Source organism: Brienomyrus brachyistius, unplaced genomic scaffold (genome assembly GCF_023856365.1).
Source record: "Brienomyrus brachyistius isolate T26 unplaced genomic scaffold, BBRACH_0.4 scaffold50, whole genome shotgun sequence".
Taxonomy (NCBI): Eukaryota; Metazoa; Chordata; class Actinopteri; order Osteoglossiformes; family Mormyridae; genus Brienomyrus; species Brienomyrus brachyistius.
The window spans coordinates 2,290,271-2,313,585 of NW_026042325.1; the positions used below are offsets into that span (position 1 = coordinate 2,290,271).

At 41.5% G+C, this 23,315-nt stretch overlaps 1 protein-coding gene across 2 annotated transcripts; it reads right to left on the reverse strand.

Moving 5' to 3' along the window:
• Positions 1 to 14,018: 14,018 nt before the first annotated feature.
• Positions 14,019 to 23,280, reverse strand: LOC125723546 (nuclear receptor subfamily 4 group A member 1-like). Of its 2 annotated transcripts, none has more exons than XM_049000237.1 (7): positions 22,917 to 23,280; positions 17,521 to 18,329; positions 16,933 to 17,062; positions 16,643 to 16,809; positions 16,323 to 16,525; positions 15,923 to 16,101; positions 14,019 to 15,576 (listed from the first exon to the last, which is right to left on the reverse strand). In XM_049000237.1, exons 2-7 carry the CDS (start codon positions 18,325 to 18,327, stop codon positions 15,320 to 15,322), a joined length of 1,743 nt encoding a protein of 580 aa, XP_048856194.1. In that variant the 5' UTR covers positions 18,328 to 18,329; positions 22,917 to 23,280; the 3' UTR covers positions 14,019 to 15,319. The 2 variants fall into 2 exon arrangements, with proteins under 2 accessions (XP_048856194.1, XP_048856193.1); XM_049000236.1 differs by lacking the exon at positions 22,917 to 23,280 and adding an exon at positions 20,526 to 20,684.
• Positions 23,281 to 23,315: the final 35 nt, after the last annotated feature.

Below are 23,315 nucleotides of genomic sequence, written 5' to 3' on the forward strand. Positions count from 1 at the left end.
GTTCGCTTCCCGTATGAATGTAGTTCAAGTTGTGTTTGCACCTGTGGAGTGTATTGTTAGTTACAAGTGAGAGGGTAGAGTCCGCCCCTTGGTTGATGGAGTTCATGAACTTTGGGACAGAGAGAACACGTGATTGACGGGCAAATGTGGTTGGCAGTATCAATCCTGCCTGCACTACCAAAGATATCAGAGACAGGTTTCTTCCCCATAGCCATTAGGTACTATGCATTTACTGACCTGTACCTCTCCGTCTGATAACCACTGCATTGCACAGTATTGTATTATCAGTGTACTTCCTGCACTTTATACTGAATTATTGTCAATTTACACATCCTGCATATCTTACCCGTATTCGCCAAGCCTTTTTATTGTTATATTGCACTTGTATTCCATTGCTTCCCTTGTCTTACATCCCTATCACCCCCCCCCCCCACCCCCCGCTCCCCCACCTAACTGTGGCGGAAGAATTTCACTGCCTTTCCCAGACACGTGTGACAACAGTCAAGTGAAAGTCAAAGACTTTATTTGTCATATTCACAGTACGGCCCAACGTCCCAACAAGGAGATGCCTGTGGGGTTTGGGTTAGATAGTCGTACTTACAGTCACACATAATGACACATATGTACCACAGAAATCTATCCAAAGGCAAGAAGGTAAAGAAGGAAAGAAAGTAGAGGACTAACCCAGGAACAAGTAAAGCAGATCTTGTGAAAGTAGTGAGAATGACAAGGTAGCAGCATCTAGTGGCTATCAGTGTAATAAAATTAACCCGGAGTAGTAGTGTATGTTACAGGGCACAGCCCAATGTCTCACTCTCCTGGCCCGGAATCCAGTCACTGTCCAGGCATCTTTCAAGGACGCCACGTGGTGAGATCCCAGTCGAGCTCTTCTCAGCACATCCTCCTCTGGGGATCCCTGAAAGCAAGCTAAAGATTGTAGTCGTGCAGAGGGAGGGCTGATCTGACCTACTGGGCATGCTGCCACCATAAACCTCATCAGGAGAAGCCCTTTGAAAATGCTGCAAGTTGGCCACCGAAATGTGCATGATCCGTCAGCAGAGGGCGCTTGTGCAACAGGCAGGCAGGGCACACTGTCAGAACGATTGGCTCATTAGAATCAGATTTAATCTATTGATTCCACAGCGGAAAATTGAGTAATCATCTTTAAACTGATGCTGTGCTCAGTAACTTAAAACATGTTATGTAACATTCCAGTCTACCTGTTCAGATACATAAATACTTATGCAACCTGAAGAAATATGGGTCTTCAACGTTAAATTTGCAAAGCAGAAGTATAATGTTCCTCAAACATATAAATTTAAAGTTCACAGACAAAGTCAGCTCTAGGCTTTGCTCCAGTGCCCAACCATTATTCATCCAGATTAAAAAAATATATATATTAATTACATATATAAAAAAAACATATTAATAAATTCTAAGTACTCATTCGTATTACTAATGCAAGCCACATTTTCAAATATAACTTCATAGTTTTATTGAACTTAATATGTTGAAATACCATTTTTGTCTTCCTAGCAGGAAGCATAGTTGCACCCCTGTACAGAGCATCCGGAAAGTATTCGCTGCTCGTCACTTTTTCCACATTTTGTTATGTTGCAGCCTTATTCCAAAATGGATTAAATTCATTTTTTTCTAAGTCTACACACAACACCCCATAACATGAAAAAATTTTGAGATTTTTTGCAAATTTTTTAAAAATAAAAAACTGAGAAATCACATGTACGTAAGTATTTGCTCAATACTTTGTTGATGCACCAATGATAGGCAGCAATTACAGCCTCATGTCTTTTTGAATAATGACGCCACAAGCTTGGCCACCTATCCTTGGGTGGTTCCATCAGGTTGGATGGGAAGTGTTGGTGCACAGCCATTTTCAGATCTCTGCAGAGATGTCCAATCAGATTGGAGTCTGGGCTCTGTCTGGACCACTCAAGCACATTCACAGAGTTCATGAAGCCGCTCCTTTGATATCTTGGCTGTGTGCTTTGGGTCGTCGTCCTGTTGAAAGATGAACCGTCGCCCCAGTCTGAGGTCAAGAGAGCTCTGGAGCATCTTCCCCTTTATCCTGACTAGTCTCCCAGTTCCTGCTACTGGAAAACATCCCCTCAGCATGATGCTGCCACCACCATGCTTCACTGTAGGGATGGTATTGGCCCAGTGATGAGCGGTGCCTGGTTCCCTCCAAACGTTCACACCTAAGAGTTCAATCTCTGTCTCATCAGACCAGAGAATTTTGTTTCTCTTTCTTCAGGCAGGCAGAGCGGAATACACCCATACGTTATGAAATGGAAAAGCTGATGGCCAGCGAGGATCAGCTGATCGGGCAGCACCCAGGGACAGTATGTGTGAGAAATGACACAGAAAAGAAACCGAAATACAATATCCAATGTATTATTCTTGCCTGCTGCATGGCTCTATATCTGTCCACGTCTGGATGTGGCTGGGTAGATTTGCAGTGTGCAGTGCCTTCCACCCCCTGCAGTGAGGCTACTGTGCATACTACATTGCACACATTTAATCAGAGAATCTCCGTTCTGGTATCAGTGAGACACTCACAGTATAGTTAAAGTAATCATTTAGCAGTAGAACGTGCTTTTGACGTCACTAAAAGATTTAATAATTTAATGTTTTGTTATTAAACATCTAGTCAACTTGATGCATCGAAGTGTTTTTGGAAAATTTAGTAATTGAAAATTTTTTTATTTAGTTTTAGACACACACAGTTCTCGTGTTTGGCCTGTCACTGCTGTTACTGCACGAATTCCTTTAAATTGGTGTTTGTCTTTTAAAGAATAACACAAACAGTAAAATAGCATGTCCATCATTAACTGGGATGGTACAAGAGTGAAACTGGGGGGCAGCATGTGACTCGACGGGTTTGGACGTGTCTGTGGCTGGTTGCTGGTTCAAATCCCAGGGTCAGCAGAATAATTCCACTGTTTGGTCGTTGGGCAAGGTCCTTATCCCAGTCGCTCTAGAGAGTGCAAAACAAACGAATAAACAAATAATTGCATAAATGTACAAAAAACAAGATTAAAATATGAATATATGCAGAATACCTTGTGCACTATGCTGCCTGTAACCCTGACCAGGATAGATAATTAGGAGTTAGAGCTAACCATGGTTGAGGCCGTTCCGGAACGCATTCATCAACTCCAAGCCAAATCAGTAAATAGAATTGGAGTAGGAACTTAAATTCGAATTCAATTCCATTTCTGTTCCCCATAGTTTTCTTTCCAATCCCAACTCCGGTTCCATTTCCTGGTCTGGATTGCAGTTGATGAATGCGTTCCGGAATGGTCCCGACCGTGGTGCTAGGACCCTCACAGAAGGCAACATCTTTCTGTTCAACATTCATGGTATTTCCCCACTTTCACTACACATTCAGAAGGAGCACCAGCTGCCTTACACATGCACATCCCAAATAATCATAATCAGAGATCATGCTATTTCAAGCAATTCATTTGAGATTGTAAATGATCATGGTCAATAAGTATCCTTGTGGTAAAGGTGCTTCTTCTGTAATTAATTACTTAATTCCATTTTAAATTTACTTCTGTCATTTTAAATTTGCATTATTAATTCCATGATTTTATTTTTAAACCGGGAGCTAATATTGGAATCATCACCATGACTGTACTTCTCCCGATTGGGATTGAGAAATGGGAAAAACGTGGGACAGATATGTGAATGTATTTGGATTAATTTGTACATTTGGAACAGCCCAATTTTCAAAATACTACCAGGGACTCTTACAGCTCTCGTCTTCTTCATTATCCATGAAGTGCATGCAATGGTGTTGGAGACAGTCTGATAATTGGGGGGGGGCACAACTTAATAACTGACATACAATGCTCTGTTTGTTCAGTGAATCCAAATAAAATATCGGGGGCCGTACACATCCTCTCCCCCCCGCCCAGGTCCTGGATGCATGTATGCACACAAATCTTAAACCAATAAATACATTGGAAAATGACAGCAAAACACACCTGCAGTTAAGTGTAATAAGTTACTTAACCTGTGCGATTATGTTTATAACCACATTTGAAAGATGATGTAGGCCTAAATTAATTTTATATCACTGGACAAGGTAAACATGTTCCTGAGTACTATGCAGATGGTACCTGCATATCCAGGTTTGATATCCAGTGGTTAAAAAAAGACTTGAAAGACAAGCTGCCCTTCTTATTTAGGTCATTGAGTCCTGACCTCAGCTTGGCACGGTGACTCAGTATGTTGCCATGTTGGTTCACATCACTAGGGTGGGGGGGGGGGGGGGGTGAATCCTACCTCCTTTTGCATGTCCTTCTCATATTGTGTGTGCTTCCTTCTGGGATCCCAAGGCATGCATCTGCAGTCGGCTGGCATCCCATTCCAGAGTGTAGACTGTGGCCTCTGCTGCCTGGAATAGGCTCCTGTGACCCTGAACCAGACTCAGTGGTTATATGATAGACGGATGAGTCTACAGATGTCTGTTCACTGCAGAAGGTATCTTCTGCAACAGGCAAGTGTTTGCTTTGTTCTGACTATTAGTACCGATGCCAAGTTTTTGGTAAGAAAGGGTACAAAGATCCGAACTGTGGGCAAAGGGGCTTAAAATGTAAAGTTAATGTAATTTAGAAACATGCTCTGAAATGTTCAGCATTCTGGAGAACATCTCTTTCCTCATGCTGAAATGTACTGCAAATAATGGAACTTTTTCGCCACTTTGCCAGACATCAGCAGAAAATTTCCTTGAAGGAAAAAAAAAAAATTGAGCCGAAATATTTTGCTGGGATGGATGAATTGCCTTTTTGCTTATGAATCAGGATTTCCTCAGCCCACGCTTTGAAAAATGTCTCCCTGATCCCATTAAAAAGAGAGAAAGGCGGCCAAAGAGACTGAGAAATAAGATTCCTTCGTGTTGTTGTTCGTCAGGATAGAAATTGAATCCATTGTGGAGTCTCTAGCGATGACTAACACCCAGCTGAAGGCTTCCTCTGTCTCAGCCTAGTGTGCTGCTGCCATCGAGCTGTTCCATTCTTCTGGCCATGCTGAATGGCCTCCTTGTTTTGGGTTCTTGCTTTGCAGCTCCTTCCCAGGCTTTAAAAGCCAAGGAGAGTGCATTACTCTCCTTAGGTTTTTCTCAACCTGAAAAGTCTGTTTCCTTGAGAAAGGCCTTTGATACCTTCGCCACATCACAGTGGAGCACACCTGCTTCTTCTCTGAGATCTCCCTCAGCGTGTCTACAAATGCCTGTTTGTCATGCCTGACATAATGGACAGAATAATAAATCGGGAAAGCGGGAAACTCTTTCCCTTCATTTGGAGTCAAAATTTACACCAGCTGCTGGAGCTCAGACGTATTTCAGTCTTACAAAAGCAGATGTGATATTCTAAGTGATGATCGTACTTGCATGTACATATTGCGTTGAAACAAAACACAGACGTTTGAAATATGGGTGGCATAAAAAAAATGAAAATTTGGAAACTGTAAATCTGGTAGACGCATTTAATGTGCAAGTTAATGAGCAAAAAAACACAAACAAACACAATAACTAAGTCAAACAAATAAACAGATAAACAGAAAAATTTATGAATTAATTGGTGATGCGACTTACATAATGGCTTAAATGACATTTATTAATTGTACACTGAGTGCAGTAATGATACTTGTCTTCTGGAGTCTAAATTTACTTACTCGCTGCAGGATGGGGGGCGAGAGGCAGGGGTGAAATGTTTTGAGACAGTGTGGAGAGAGGGATTTCACGGTTGTGAGGGAAACTGTTCTGAAAATAGCCCAGTACTTCCTGTACAGAGACATGTGGGGTGGAGGTGGGGTGTTCCAGAGTGGCAGATTGTGTTCAGTATCTTAATATGTGTTGTACTTTATTCCAGTGGTGCATATCAGTAATATTGCCCGTATAAATGAAAGTTCATAGCGTCCACCAAAGTGTTATTAAACTAATTTAACACTTGCATTTGCATTTTGTACATTATGCACAGAACAACTTGTCTGAGATTAACGTGCAACAAAAATGTGATCAACAAATAAATCACTTAATTCGTACTCAGTGCCGTAACCAATTGACTTTGGGTTTGTAATGGGACAACAAGGCGTGCAAATACTCAAGCGCAATAAAGTGCCCACAAAAACAATTCAATTCTTAATGGCCAAGTCTGGTGGTATATTGTAATTAGGGTTGCCCCTTTCAATCTCAAGAAATAAGGGATGCCACTCTCGGGGGGGGGGGCGAGGGTGATCCTGCTGATAAAATTTGCTGAGCTCACACACGGGATGGTGGGGGGTCCCCGTCAATAAAAACAAAAATAAAAACCTAATTTCATCTGGGTGTACAAAATGTTGTTTTGGATGGCATTTGTCCACCTGGCCAAACCCCAAGTGGTGCCTAATGAGTAACATTGAGTGTCATCTGTATTTTCTTGTCTGTGTTATTTTTTTGAGGAGCACAGAAATGTTCCTCTGGGAAGGAAACATAATATGCTAATCCATGATTGTAGTGGAGGGTAGTGAAAGGTAACAATTGCATGGACTTTGGAATTGTGAACTCATTTCTTCTGGTTTTAATTATTTATTGATTATTTAATTAATCTTGCTCACTTACTTGAAGTGTTGCCTCACAACCTCACAAGCTGAAGGTTCAAATCATGCCTCCGCTCTGTGTGCATTAAATTTTCCCAGGAAGCTGCTGTGCATACTACAGTATACTACTGTGCATACTACAGTATACTACTGTGCATACTACACTGTATCTTTTTGTTTGATTCACATTTTTGAAAATTTGAATGAACAGTCAATTTAAAAAATATAGAGATTATATAGGTATTTGCTGGGTATTGGAGATGTGTGACTTCATCTCCCTCTTAGTTCCCTTGGATATGAGGGAATCACATTAAAGGAACATCCCGTCTGCTTCTTGTGACACACGTTAATAACATATATACTGAAGGAGAAAACAACGATTCCCCTGCACTAACATTCACTGTTTGGACTGATATAATGAGAACAGATTTAAACCTGGTCAATGGCTGACAGCCAATCATAGCTGCAGGATGCTTTCCATCATGTATAATATTTACATACATATTATATTATTATATTACATATGCATGTATAATAATCACACTATTTAACGTGATTATGGATTATGCATTTTGAATGAAGTATAATATATACTGTATTTTGTAAGTATTTTAGGAATTTTATCTAAATCTAAAATATACAGTGCTTTTCCCAGGAAATAAGTTAGCTGGTTAAATCACCGGTTTTAACGATGGGAGTTTTTGGGGCTCTGGATTCTGAATGTTCCAGCAATGTTTTATGCTGCCTAGTGTACAGCATGTTTCTTGTGACCTTCCTAGTGAGGTTTTGCCTGACTGCAGAATCGCCAAGGACACTGTTTGGGTCCTGAGCCAGTACTTGTCATTCGCAAAGTGAAACCCAAGCCTCCATGTCACTCTGGTTGTGTAATTGTAACATTCTCATGTTCTCTGAGCTGAAAATTTCCAGCACAGCATGTGATGTGTTGCTGGATTGGTAACATTAGTCCCCCGAAGATTATAAAACATAATCTTCACAACTTGGCATGGATGTTACATTTTTACATCTGCACATGGTATGAGTCTCCTTGCTAGAATCCCAGTCTCCTCCTACCACCTGCACTACACCCCCCACTTGTCCAGCTCCCACCTAAGGCCTCAATCCTTTGCAAGCTGTGGTTGCTTCTAGTGCAAACAAGTTCAGCGCCATGGAGCTATGCTTCTTTTCACTCCATTATGTAGGTACCCACGGGATTCTTATTGTCAGTGTGTATGATCATGTGACCTTTGTATTAGATCTGTAAACATGCATTTCAATGACAGCATTGCAGCTGCAGTCTATAACTCAAACATTAGTGTAAGACCAGGGAAAAGCAGACCTGTTCCTCCATGGGGGTGATATTATATTATATTATATTATATTATATTATATTATATTATATTATATTATATTATATTATATTATATTATATTATATATTTCTCAGTGAATGCCCACAGATATATATTTGCATTTGAATTAAGTTTTACTGTATGTAGTTACTTTTTACTTTATTTATCCATCTTTGTATCAGATATGTTTGTATCAATATGCCTTTATTTCTGATCTAATTTAATTCTTTAATTCTTTTCTTGACATGTTTTGGATATTGTGGTTGTACAGCTGGGGCTGTTTGTAAATGTGCTATATTAATATTTACTGACGACTGTGTCATATGTTTGCATAGAATTCATGTAATATTAAGTTGATTGTGTGTGTGTGTGTGTGTGTGTGTGTGTATGAATGTAACGAAAGTTAAAAAAAGAACTGCAAAGCCCCACAAACCAGTAGCTCATTAATGGTAAACAACTGGGAAAGGGTGACAAAGGGTAAACATGTAGCAAACACACTAAAACCAAGTACACCGGCCCTTTCCAAATTCATATATTTAAAGGGGCATGCATTTGCATGCATGCTGTGGCTACTGGGCTGAGTTATTTATAGCAGGAGCTCGGGGTAAGATCGTGTTGCAGAGGTTTCTAGTACCCGACAATGGCGGGCTAAAAATACCCAGCTCCCGGGTTTCCACACTCCCTCTCTGTAGCACAGCCCAACAATGGCATGCAGTTTTGGTGAAACTACTGATTGGCAAAATGGACATATACTCCTCATTCATTCCCTTAGTATTACTTTTATGCTTGAGTATCTTTTCATATGAGCATGGTTACCTGTATGTGTACGTGTAGTAGAGTGTTTTTATGTGTACACGGCTCCTGGGTACACAGTCATACTCACTGCTTTTGCATTCGATTGCACATAAGGACAGATGCATTTTCCCTATTTTCACGCCAATGCATTTAGCAAATTTTTTGTCTTAAATTATATTATGTACTCTTTCCTGAGAGTATTTACTCTGCAACCTTCTTACAAAGGGCAAAGGAATGCCTTCCAGCCTTCTCCGCCAGTACCTTTGCTTTCTTCTCTTTAGAGGATGTAGAGGTTTTGAGAACCTGGTCATCATAAAAACGTGCTAAATTAAAACTGATTGATTTACTGATCTGTCATCTCAGAGGGATCCAAAAACAGATGACCTTAGTGAGGAAGGACATTGTTGCATAGATTGGGCAAACGTGGCAGCCCATTCCTTCTGGGTGTGAAGACATGCTGGGGACCGTGGGTGGTCGAGTGGCACGGGGTGGTCAGCGGCCTTCGCCCAGTGTCCCCTGTCCTCTTTGAGAAGCTCCATGGTTATTTCAAACGCAGTCCATCTGCGGCACGACAGCTGCTAAAGGCCAAACATGGGGAATTACCTCTCTACTTTAGGAGAAGGACCTTTCTTCTATAGTCATCTTTTGCATGCTGGTCACGGCACTTTGAAACTCTTTCTCACTTGTCAGCACCCATCCGGTGTCTCCCAGGTCAGATGGTGTTGCGATTAGTAATTAAAAAAAGAACTAAAAGAGAAACAAACAATCAAACAAACGAATAAATAAATTAAACAAAGTCTGTGTTCACTTTTTTCCAGTCCGGGGCCTTATGTGGCTTTAGATTGATTGCACAGTGACAACTTGTGTGTGTTTGTGTGCTTTTACAAACATTAGTCTGCCAAAAAAAATCTAAAAAATCCATTTATATTTTCTTTTGCCCAAAGTAGCTTAAACATAGAAACAGGTTTGTTGTACGTGCTCCACACAATCAGGAAAATGTCCCCCTGGCATTGCTCCTCATACCAGATGCTAAAAATATGGTAGTCTGTAGTGTAGCAGTACCATACGTCGTGTAAGTATCATGTAGCAGAAACATAGCACTCCATTTTAAGGAAAGATAATACTCAGAGGTAATTAATGGTCTCTATCCACAGCTGTATGAATATTTTAGGGTATATATTAGCTGCCAGTTTTAAAATATAATGTATATATCTATTTATGGTAGAGATACCATTGTAAACTATTCTGAAGGCCACTGAAAATATAAAACTGAAGGTATACCGATAGCCTCCTCTACTTCGACTAATTGCACATTTTATTTCCCCTACTCCTCCTGGGGGGTGCTGCCTGGAGACCTCAGTCTATCAAGATGTCCAGCACACCCTGCTACACGTGATGTCGCCACCACCAGTGACGTCCCTGCATCCAGCTCGCCGTTCTGCCTGCATCATCTTCCATGTATGACCCGCTGCCTTACTTCTGGCTGCCTGGCGATTGGAGGGAGAGTCGGCACCGGCTTGTCATCACCTCCCTGCTCCCCGGTTATGTCTCATATCTTATGATTTGGACAGTGTGACTTGGCACTTAACCATCTCTCCTGTTTGACTCTCCCTACCGGCCCCTGGAGGTTGGGCTTCCCCTTTGAGTCTGGTGCCTCCCAAGGTTTCTTCCTTCTAGGGAGTTTTTCCTTGCCACTGTCGCCTTTGGCTTATTCACTGGGGGCTTTGGGTGGGGATGCTGTAAAGCGCTTTGAAACAATGTAATGTTGTGATACAAAAATAAATTTGTTGTTGTTGTTTTTGTTGTTGCTTTTGTGGTTGTTTTCGTCGTACACCATACAGTCAAACACATTGACCATTACACCTACAGGAACCTTTATGACACCCCATTCTAAATCCACAGGCATCAATATGGAGCTGGTCTCCCCTTTGCAGCTGCAACAGCTGCCACTCTTCTGGGAAGGTTTTCCACAACATTTTGCAGTGTGTCTGTGGGAATTTTTGCCCATTCATCCAGAAGAGCATTTGTGAGGTCAGGTGCCAATGGTGGATGGGTAGGTCTGGCTCACAATCTCTGTTTTATTTCATCGTAAAGGTCTATGAAGGGGTTGATGTTAAGGCTCTGCACAAGCCAGTCAAGTTCCTACACACCAAACTCACCCAGCCATGTCTTTATGGACCTTGTTTTGTGCACTGGGGTACAGTCATGTTGGAACAGAAAAGGTCCTTCATCAAACTGTTACTACAATGTCGCCCGCATAGAATTATCTAAAATGTGTTGGTGTGCAGAAGCATTAAGAGTTCCCTTCCCTGGAACTAAGGGACGCATTTTTTGTGCTGGATTTGATGCCAGAGAAATTTTGAAACTCTGCAGTTATTGGGTCAACAGAACGTTTGTGACTTTTACGCACAGAGCACCTCAGCACCCAGTAACCCCACACTGTGACTTTACGTGGTCGGCCACTTCATGGCTGAGTTTCTGTTGTTCCTAAATGCTTCCACTTTGCAATAATACCACTTACAGTTAACTGTGGAACATCTAACAGGGAAGAAATTTCATGAACTGGCTTATTGCAAAAGCTGGCATCCTATGACAGCACCATGCTTGAATCCACTGAGTTCTAAAGAACAACCCACTGTTTCACAGATGATTGTAAATCTGACTGCATGGCTAGGTGCTTCAGTGATAATTCAGTGATTAAGAATTCTGTGTCAGTTCTTTTGTCCATATAATGTATGTTAGCAAATAACTTATACCCACTGTAATATAACCAGATAGAATTATGTCAATCCATAGATCTGGTAAAGGTTATGAAATATGACTTCATGGAAGATTGATGGATGGGTCTAAACACTTTCTAATGTCACCATAATATTTATAGCTATGATGAAGACTATTATTTATTATTTAATAGCTCTATAATGTTGGCCAATATAGACAGTCGAATGATGAATGGATGGATTAAGGGCTACAAAATATTTCTAATACAGATATTCCCGACATTGGACCTTTGGTCATACCCCTTAGACAGCTATGTTGAGTACAGCCGGTAACGGCCCTACAGTTTCATCCCTTATTAAATTCAGTACAATCTAACCACCGTAGAATCTGCTCTGTCCTGCTTGCTGTAATATGCTGTGATATAGTTCACTTTCAAGGGGACTTGAAAACTCGGCAGTTCCTGCATTTTGTAAACAGCTTGATTGTCGTCACCAAAACTGGATAATCCACATGCTTAATTATGGAAAATCTGAAAAAACTAAGTAACCATAATTTCTACAAACTATCCATTCTGGCTGAACCGCAAAGGAAGCAACCAATCATAGCATAGCATAGCATAGCATAGCATAACATAGCATAGCATAGCATAGCATATCATAGCATAGCATACTCCCTAGACATCAGCAACCATCAAGGTAGCAAAAAAGCTCCCGTTCTTGCACTAGGATATTAAACCAGCCCTAAATTCACCGAAACTGAAACGTCAAAACTATGATGTAAAATAAGTGAATTAAAAGAAACAAGTCTGGAAGGCTTCCGAAAAAGAAGGAATTATTTAAAATCTCCAATGCAGCAGCATGTGCGATAATTTCATGTTGCTATGAATACCAGAATAACCTGGGGCAACCTAGTGAAGGCAATCAAGGATTCATGCAGTTAGCCTTGAAACTTCTACTAGAGGCAGTGAGCAGCAGCATGCTTTATTGCGTTCATTCGCTTAGATAGTAACACAACACTAGAGGAACGTTACCAAAATCACTGCAAGAACATTACAAAGCCAAAATTCATCTTTATTATCTGGCAAATCATCTACAGTATTTATCTGAATGGATGCATGGAAACCATTACCACAATCACATAAAAATACAAACATTAGACGAAGAGAATCAACCTACCTTATCTCGGTAATAACATAAAACACAGTAATTTTTTAAAAAGCCCTGTAATTTCCAAATCCCTGACAGCTTAGTGCAAAATGAATACACCATTGAAAAAGAGTAATGTTTACAATAACTCCAGCTTAATATGGTGATAAATCGCTAAAGATAATTTATCTGACGACTATTTAAAGCCACACCTACTTGCTGAAGAAATGAAGTAGAAGCTCAAAGACAAACAACAACCACAAATGTTTTCTTTGTCTATTAATTCATGGATGGTAAAAAGACCGTGAGATCAGCAACAAAGCTGACCTTTGGATCAGCAGAAGTATAAACTAAAACAAATCCAATATAAGATAAGCCAGAGTTCACCCAACTCAAACTGGACTTCCTAACTCAGAGAAATCCGCACACTAACTACACGGTATCCAGGCTATCAGTTCCGCATAGATGTCAAAGAAAAACTCCTAGTTCTTTTGGAATTCAGCATCTCAGGAATTCAAATCTCTCACACCGCTTACTGGAAATCCAAAATCCAACGCACGTCCCTCCATCACTGTTGAATCAACTGACAAAACACATGTTGCAGGAAATGCGCGCAGCCTCACTAAATAACCGCAGTGGACAATTTCTCAAAATCTTCCTATCACTCCTCAAATTTTCAAATTTACAGTTACAATAGCATTCCAGTTTGTGACACACTGTCAAATAAGCAATCTGTGAAATGTGAATACATATTTTTAAAAATCCTTTTCCCATTTTTTTTTTGTTCATTGTTTCACGTTTAGTTTCATTTACCGATTGTGGTCAGCTTTTTATTTATATATTTAATTATTTTTTTAATTATAATTGAAGATGCTTTTATTACCATCCAAGCCTTAGTGATACCTGTAAGCTGCACTGGAGTGCAGTTATAGTTGAAATCTTAATGATACAGTGTAACATATGTTCACTGCACTGGGTTCATATGCCAATACTCTGACATCTACATTCACCATACAAACCATCACTCCCAGAACACAGTTATTTGTTTCTGCTTCATCGGCTTCTCTTTCCTGGTTTATATTGTGGTTTTAAATTCCTGGTGCAAGGTTCTCCTCTTTACACATTCAGGTCTAATTAAGACCTAAATCATACCTAAAACAATAAAGCCTAACCATATTACTGTAGAGGCTCTGTTTGTTATTTGACAACGCCCTGGGCCAGGGAGATTTGGAACATAGTGTCACAGTCCCACATGTACAGGTCACTGCAGTCCAAGAACTGGGGAATCATGACACCGTATTTGTACCGAGTGCCATGCCAGGTGCGGCTGAATTACCTTCGTCTATGTGGGATCCCTCTCAACAACTGAGGGTTAAACCAAAGCATGGAGGAAACACTAGTACACAGTCATTTGAAAACTTTTTATATTAAATATCTTTTCTCAATATCACATAACCACAAAACTAAAAAAAAAAAACTTCACAAATATAAAGTCTTTCTGCTATTAATATACATACACATTTATAAAAGAGATGAATAGCAATGAAAACACCTCAACTGCAGAAAGTACCCATAGCTGCTCATCTTAATACATTTGTCACGCATTTAGCCATAAAGTCACTTTTTAAAATACATGATAAATGTACATAATTTTTGTATGGAGGGTACAGTGCGCAGGCAACAGTAGCAACATCAACAGCTCCACCCGTCGTTTGCCAATATATGGACATGGCTATGGACAAAGTTAGAACTACAGATGGAAAACCAAACCAATAATGTCTATGAGATTGTCAGAATATGAATGGGCTGGAGGGGCGTGTTTCTCTATGATGATGGTTGATGATTAGTGACAGTAGTTTGGCGAACCTTGAATAAGGCACTATTCACAAAGAGCTGTAATGTCGTTGTTGCACAGATATTGTGACTATAAAATGAGGAACGCAACACTTAGGATAATATTTTTTTTATATAAATGTTCTGAGAAATATGTATATATTGTGTAGCACAAAATGACCTATAAATGAGATGTGCTGCTGTTTCACAAAACAAGGCTCGGCATTTAAAAAAATTAGCCTCATTTGGTCCATGATTTTGTTTTTAATGCTTAAGGTATCCAGCTACTTTGAAAGCAAATCTCAAAGTACGATATGCGGATGAGCAAAGAGCCATCTGACACTGCGAGGAAGGGCTGACTATGCGAGTAGGAGGATAGTACCTACAGCACGTCTTTTTTCTCAACCCTTATAACCGCTGCTAAGGCTTTGAAAACCATTGGCTTTAAATCATGATTAATATTAATACTGTCAGTATTTGTGAAGATGGTCCTCGTCTTCATTCTTCTCCAGGATCCCTTTTCTTTTTACAGCTTTTGCACAGCCATAAAACCACATTAAAATGTACATACATTAAGTTGTACAGAAATGGCATGGTATCCTATCCTGTTTTCTCCAAGAAGGACAGAGTCCATTTCAATACGTCGTATGTATAACAATGAATCTCATATTTCCTGAAAGTGGTGTTCAGTTGTGAGCCAGAATCAGAGGGACTAGATTAACCGATCAGTGCAAAGCGACCAAATGATACCAAGCATATGGATCCAGGGTCCGGACATATCGTCCCGCAGGCAGTGGAAAAAGCGTTTAATTCTCTCTTTGTCTCGACACCATCGGGTGTCGCTCCAATTGTCAATGAAGCCCATCCCTGAAGCTCAGAAAGGCAGGGCGTCCATGAAGATCTTGTCCACGATGGGCGGTGGGGGAACAAGGTCTTCCAGCTTAAGGTAGAAAATCCGCTGGCGGCCCTGAGTGCACAGCGTTCGCAGCTCTGGGAGCCTCCCCAGAAGCCATGACATGTAGTTCGGTCGGCTGGAGTCCATGCCGTTGCTGGTCACGTGTTCCTTCAGACAGGAAATCAGGTGGTTCTGGAACTCCTCCACGCGCTTTGGTTCCTTGAGTCCGTAACGATCTGTAGGGTAAGATTACGATAAATAAATGACAAAAGTGCAGCTAGTAATTGTACACGGATCACATATGAGACTCCATATCATGCCTATATGATCATTTCAAACCAGGACCTCAAATAGAATTCAACAGGAGACAAAAAAAACCCTAATTTATATTCATCTACTTTATGGAAAACGCCCCATAAGTGTTATACAGTGTTGACAGTATATGTGATCTTTTTGCTTATATGGGAATATAAATCAAAAAATAGATGCGAGAAGGAAAACGAAGTCGCATGGCCAATGTACAAAACTGGGCCCTCTGTGCTACGGAAACACGTCTCCCCCATGGAGGTGCATCCAGCTAACCTGCAATGATGACCAGAGCCGCTAGGCAGGAAAAGGAGGAGACATCCAGGTTCATGCGGTGAAGGCTCTGTGAGAAGCCCATGATGGAGTCTATCCAGTCACCAAAGCTCCGCACGCACTGCATGCGATGGAGCACTACCCCATTGCAAAAGATCAGTTGGTCCTTTTCAGGGCTCGACCTGCATCGGACATGTAAAAATTGTTAAAATGTTACAGAAACGTTATAAATTTCATTCTGTTTTAGCAGTATGACAGTGTTACAGTGTTGCACGTGAACAATGAAACATTATAGTATTGATATGAAAAGTGGATCCTCTCATATTCTCTGTAGTAAACTTTCACAAGGTTTCAGTGCACCAAAGGCATCCCAGTGTGCTTTCGGCACTAAGCCATGACATACCTGTATGCAAGACGCAGGATGAAAAGTTCCACAAAAGCAGATTCCAGGAGGAGCTCCTGATCTTCTGAGCAGAAGGCCATGAATCCAGGGATGCTCTCTGCCCATTTCCGGATCACCTTCATAGTGTGTGTCAACAAGTCATAAAACTGCTGGACATCCCTGGCATTGTGTTTCTCAGACAGGTTGGCCGCTGCCTCCTGGTACTGGGGGTGGGGGAGATCAAGTGAAAATTAGCTAAGCTGACCGGCTGTTTTACATTCTATAGTTGACCTTTCCTTATGCAAAGGGGATTAGACATTGAGAGCCAGTAGGATCTTCACCTGAGAGTAGTCCAGTTTTCCAGCAGCTGGGTTAGACTCGATGTGCGCCCTAACGAGAGATGAAATGATATCGATCGTAGTCGTCGGCCCGGATACAGAGTCTTGAACACTCTTGGGCTTGGAGGGTAGGCGACCCCTGCGACCTTTCAAGCTGTCGGTTCGCACGACTGCAAGGAAGACAGAAGAAAGTCGAAGTTGGTTTTGTTACTTCCAGCACCTGAACCTCGATACTAAAGGCTTTATACACGAATGAAGGACGGGCCGCCATATTATAAAGTCGCCGGCTTTACCTTCTTTCACCATCCCCACAGCCAGGCACTTCTGGAAACGGCAGAATTGGCAACGGTTTCGCCTGCGTTTGTCAACTGGGCAGTCTTTGTTGGCTAAGCACACGTATTTAGCATTCTTCTGTACAGTCCGCTGGAAAGAAAAAAAGGACATTCATGAGCTATACTAGAATTTACTAAAATGTAAAAATGCAATATGCACAGTTACTACTAGTTATTAAGTCAGCAATTTAAAAAAAAAAAACAGTATGGGTTTTCTTTTGATGAAGTTATGGTTGAGCAGGAGACGTATTCCGGCACAGCACTGAGAAGCTGTCTGCTATAGCAGCTCCTGTGTCTGTTTCCTGTGTCTAATTTGTGTATGACGTCCACTATGTGTATTATCTTTGCATTTTGTTTTTTTTTCCAGTTTTTGAACTGAACTTGAACTGTTCCTTCGCTACTGTCCTCTGGGACCGTATATATTATCATAAACACCCAAATCTTCAAATATTTGCCATCGGCTATATGAAGTTGCCGGCAAATATAATTCAAAATATAAAACGTAACTGTATGGAGACATAGATATTGGCACAAAGCAGAGCTACACACCTTGAAGAAGCCTTTGCACCCTTCACAGGTGCGTACGCCATAGTGCTGACATGACGCGTTGTCCCCGCACACAGCGCAGCGACCCTCATTGGTGGTGGGGCTCTGGTTTTTGGGGGAGGACCCAGGCCTCTCTGCCAGCACTGGGGTATTTAGGCAACCCTGATCCATAGGCACTGGAGTTAAGTGCAACGGGACGTGGTGGGGCTGAGCCTGCTGGGGCTGACCAAAAGGGTCCTGTTCCTGCAGGTGCGATGACTGCTGTTCCAGGGGAGATGACAACTCCGGCGGAGGGGAGAAAGTGAAGAAGGAGGGTGGCTGTGGCAAGGTCATCTTGTCTGCTACCCAACACCCAGGAGCTGGTGAGTAGGGGCTGAATGGAGTCTCCCACGTGGACACGGGCTGCGTCTGATAGCCGTGCGTCGAGGGCGAGGAAGCCGAAGCGGGACTTCCGTAGTAATCCGACCCGCACGATGACAGCGTCTCGTCCAGGTAGCTCAGGGCGAACGTGCCGGGGTAGCATCCGTACACCTCAAAGTCATCCAGCTTGAAGGGTGACTGCTGACCAGAGTTAGCCCCAGCGGAAGTGGATGCAACGGAAGTGGCAATGTGGCATGAGTAGGCGTCAAACTCTCCAGAGTAGCTGCCCATCAGAGTGTTGATACTGGGTAAGGGCAGACCTGAAAGATGGTCCTGCTGCCCGCTTGTATCCATGACCAGCTTGGCAGTAAGGTCTGGGCTCAGGAATTCTGGGTTGTAGCAGTTGTTTTCATTGGGCAGAATTCCATACTGGGATTGGACACAGGGCATTTCTGTACGACAAAGAAAAACGGACATCATGTTGGAAATCTCAGCCGGAATAAATGGATCATTGATATCACAAATCATCCAGAACATGCTCATCAACACAGATTTCAGGCTACTCACTGCACTGCATGACTCTAACCAATGATTTGACTGCCTCACGACTTGTTACCGTAGCGACACCCCAATCTTATGATTTGTTACTGGTGGTGGGGACAGAGAAGGAGGTGTAAGGCTTGGGACCGCAGCAATGAACTTGTTGCCCAGGGGCAGCACTGTCCTCCTCAGCAAACTCTTATAGGGTGTCGACGGAGCGGAACCTCCCATCTCATCTAACATTTCAGTCTTCAAAACTTCCCCACCCCTCATATTTCCCACAGAGATTCAGAGAAACCTTTGAAAGTCACCCGTCTGGCAGACGAGAGTTTTGACTTGGGATATTGCATTACCAGTTTTTAATGCGCCACAGTTATAAATGCACCGCCAACCTTCTTAAGAGTTAAAAAAACCGACAGTGGTAAGGGTGTGAGGTGTTGGGTTTCAGAAATGGGCGGGGTGCCAAAAAAATAGTGAGGCTGGCAAACGTGACAGGCTGGAGGAATGTATGGGGTCTCCTTGGCAGAGGAGTCGATTTCTGCTTGAATCAAGTTGCAGTGGCAGAACGGTTGCAATATTAGAGATTCTCTGAATTTTGTTTTTTTTTCTCCAAAATTCCCAACCAGTTAGAATAACCTCAGGACATGCATGAAAGAGTTCAAGTAAAGTAGAAAACTACTGTATATCCACTGTTGTGCGACTTCATGGGTACTACTGTAATCAGAGTTCCTTCCATGCTCTCCAAAGTATTATTAGAGAAAACCGTGAAGCAACACTTTTGTCCCCCCCCAGTACACTTGGTAAATCTGGTTAGAAATTAACACCCACATTTGTGTGAATATAGTGTTCTCCATTGTTATGTTTGGGTTCATTCCTCAGATTTCTTCTGCACTCAGGAAGACAAGTTCACTCTGCCTCTGTGACTTTATAATACAGTATTTGGTGACAGTCAGCACACATTAGTTACATATCAATTAAAGCAAAAAAAATATGGATAATAAAGGGACTGAAGCGGTTGTTTTGACCTGGAAAAATCAGTGCATATGCATTCAGAGAAATTTACATAGAAATAACTGAATGAAGGGAAAATATTTTACCCTTCAGAAAGGACTGCTATGCTTTCTGTTCGGAATCTTACATTCGCGTTTAAGATACTGTTCTGTAAACCATCCATTTCCAATAACTGCTTTCCTTGCGATCACCATGAGCAGAGCCTCCAAGAAATGAAAAACGCTGGACTTAGGACTGGCTGTGGGCAATCAGGAGTGAATTGCAACGCACTAACCTTCACACACTTACAAAAAAAGGACGCAAAAAAGCCCCGCAAAAAGGGGAGATGTAAACCTTGTAAACTGAGAGCTGCTGCTATATTGAGGCGGGTGAACAGAGAAGCCAGAAGTCCTCTCCCCAAAGTCACTGTTTTCTCCCAGTAGCTTCCCCCAAATTAAATTACCACCCCTGAACATATACGACCACCATTACACATATATAATGTCCATAAAATGATTAGGACTTCAACTAAATAGTTTCAGAGAGTTGGCATAACAGTATAACTAAAGACATCGAAATCTTTCTTGATTAGTAGTTTTCGAAGTCATGGCTATAAATCTGAGCAAGGGCAGCTAGTGTGGCAAACACACACACACACACACACTTTACACACGTGAGGGTAAACATATGCAAAGCGACACTCGACCGTAGCGCATTCTGTTCATTAAAATGGACAGTAATTGTAAACAATAATAAAAGTTTCTGCAATCGCTTCAAAATGTTTCAAAATACAAATATCATTTGTACCCAGTTAGTATTAGTTAAAAGTATGTTATATTTGCACGTTACTTTCAGAAAGTTATTTTAAAAATACAACTTGGTTTCCCGTGATGTGCAAATGTACATCAAGTATTTTTCGTTTTGCACCGTTACCTAACTACCTTTAAAAGCATTATAGTTATTGACTAGATAACTGAGAAATTTTAACAAGTAATCAAAGTAAAGCTCCTTCCAGCTGTCAACACATCCCAATGTCAGGTGAATTCATCTGTTGCATCCACTAACCGTAACTAAACAGCCCGAAATCCAACTAATAGAAAAAATGAGCCTTTACTTACCTGTTTGTACCCGATGTTATTCAAGAATATCAAGCAATATCTCTGTACTCCAATTTGTAAGCCAGAGCCGAAGAGTCTTTTTCACATCTTTCGGACGTCTCAGTGGCTCCTTGATCGACTGCTTCGTCGTTATTTATACAGTCAATTCTAATGTGCCGTTACGTCAAGAGCAGCTCTGCTTAAGGCGTGTCGCCCTCCGTATATGGAAATGGGAGGGGACCTTTCCGGCTGTGAACCAATGGCATCGTCCTCACACGGACATCCTAATGACTGACGCACACACGGGATTCCATTGACGCAAACGCCAGCGCATTGTCTGATCTAAAATTAGCCGCCGAACTGCTACAAGCGCTGCGCTATTACTGTTTTCAATGGACTAAAAATAAAGTAATGACACAAATAGCTAAAAGCGAAGCAAATATGGTTATATGTAAAATTATAATGGATACAAAAAACGCGTAATGAACAACACACAATATTCTTCCTGACTCCGAATATTTTGGTTTCATTACAGGACTGTTTAAGACAAGCGGCAATTAATTTGTTGCAGCGCGAATCTCCGACGTGACAACAAGAGATTCCGCGTTAATATCACGAAGACACCAATGTTTTAATGCGATTTTCACTGTATAAGGTCCAGGACGCAATAATGAAACTACCGGCGTAGTTGATCTTAAAGCACATACACTTTGTTTCTTGAAGGCTTGAAATATGCTTTACGTTTTTGGCAGTACAATTTCTTGGCCACGTGCAATTCAGGGTTTTCTGCTGCGAACTGAAGTTTTGCATTCGTAAGAAATATATAAAAGGTTCCGCCACCCTATCGTACTGTCTCTCAGCTTATCCTGTTATCTTTGATCGTAGAGCCGTCGGCGTTCACCCGGCATGTTCAAACAAACGTTTTGGCAGTGTTCACCTAAAACACAAACTGAGGAAGAGGGTGACGCAAACAAGGGTTGGGCAAATGTATTAGCTAAAGCACATGAGCTTACACAATTTTCGGTCATTTTAATATTTTGCTGTCCATTTAAATCTGAACCAGCAATTGTAGATAATAACCCATCAGCGAAAAGCAAGGCTGTTTAGAGCGCTCTGCAAAATTTTTACTATGAATTTTCTTAACGTTGTGTGTACTTATGCTTTGTCACTGTAAATCCTATAGAAAAGAAACCAATACTTGCTCAGAGTGGCACCCAAATGCACCACTATAAATACTGAGATACCATTTTTAACCTTTTTTTTTTTTTTTTAACTTAAACAGTTTTTGTGCCTGACTTAACTAAATTAAGTTTAAAGAAGGATCAATATCCATGCCTTCTATAACGGCTCCCGGGCAAGTGATTCAGACCAAAAACAGATGTAATCAGCTGTGTTCTTACGTCTGTTGCTGCTAAAACAAAGTATTTAGAAATTGTGCTTATGTCATTGCCCATAGCAGAACAATACCGCTCTCAGATCTTTGGTACGGAACTGCTGTACATTTTTGAAATACTGCTATATTTATATAAAAGAGAAGTACGTTTTGGGTTATCTTGAGTTGCTAATTATGACTGCAGGAGACTGGGACAGAATGGTCAGACTAAGACCTTTTTCTCCGGGGACTGGATTGGCTCCTGACTCCGGACAAGCTCACCCTTGCAGATAGTCTCAACCACACTAGCTGAGGCTAGCAAGGGTAGCATCGAGCTGTCAGCGAACATGGACCTTTGTGCAGGCAGCAACTGTTTCCCATGTCTCCCTTCTCCTAAAAACTTATGTACTACGTCTAAAATAGTCGCCGAATCAAAGCGTCCGCTGTCGCTTACAGCACATTATCATATTTCATGAATGCAATTTCTGGATAAATTTATTGTACCACCTGCTGAATTTCAACATGCATATGTACTATCAGACTTATTTTTCCAAGAGTATGCCCTGCTCAAGATCAGTCCATCAGAGGTTGGGCGCACACACAATCACGTGCCATGGGTTATTTGGAAACATTAATTAATCTAACTAAATGCTTTTAGACTGAGGGAGAAGACCAGGATAACAGAGGGAGAATATAACTCCCCAACCTTTAAGGTATGGGGTAAGAATGTAAGAATGCTATCCGGTATGTTAATAGTATACTTTAAAGGGCTTGGCAATTTTAAATATTAGCATAACTGGTTAAGTGTAGCACGTGCTACAGAGAAAAACAGCCCAGTGATTTGCCCTGCTAATCTTAGCCCAGGGTTAATAACGTATTTGTAGCTGTTTCAGCTCAGGTATAATGGAATCCCAATCGCCCGTTTCCTTCGTGCACTTTTCCTTTGGCAATCAAGAGTCCTTCACGTATGGTCCACGCTACCGCACTCTCTCAGGGGGATGTGGTTACAGGGACAATGAGGATGGACCTGCTCCCGTTACCTGCTTCTCCTTCTCACGGGATGCCCGGTCAGTCGCACCGCACGCTGCAGAAGACATAGCTACAGGTGGATTCATGTGAAAAAGAGGGAAAATAAAATTCAGTGTGCTATGAGTGTCTGTGTCACAGACGTGCTAAACACGTGGGCGATTGACACATAAAACAGTAGAATCTGGCAACCCTGTGCTACACGCTCCATTACAGTAACAGTATTAGATGTACGGGAAGTTATATACTATACAATAAGTGAAATGTGAAATAATAGCAGGAAGGCTTGCTGACATAGCAGGATTGTCAGAATATTCGATTTTACTCTATTACTGCCATTATGCCTTTGGCCTGTTCACCTATGACGCAGGCTTCTGCTATATGCATCTTTACATTTTTCCATGAAATTAATA

Coding starts and splice junctions, on each gene's coding strand:
- LOC125723546 (XM_049000237.1), bottom strand. CDS start 18,327: ATGCCCTGTGTCCAATCCCAGTATGGAATTCTGCCCAATGAAAACAAC. Junction 16,102..16,322: donor ATCCTGCGTCTTGCATACAG/GTATGTCATGGC, acceptor TGTCCGATGCAG/GTCGAGCCCTGAAAAGGACC. Junction 15,577..15,922: donor GGCTCTGGTCATCATTGCAG/GTTAGCTGGATG, acceptor CTTACCCTACAG/ATCGTTACGGACTCAAGGAA.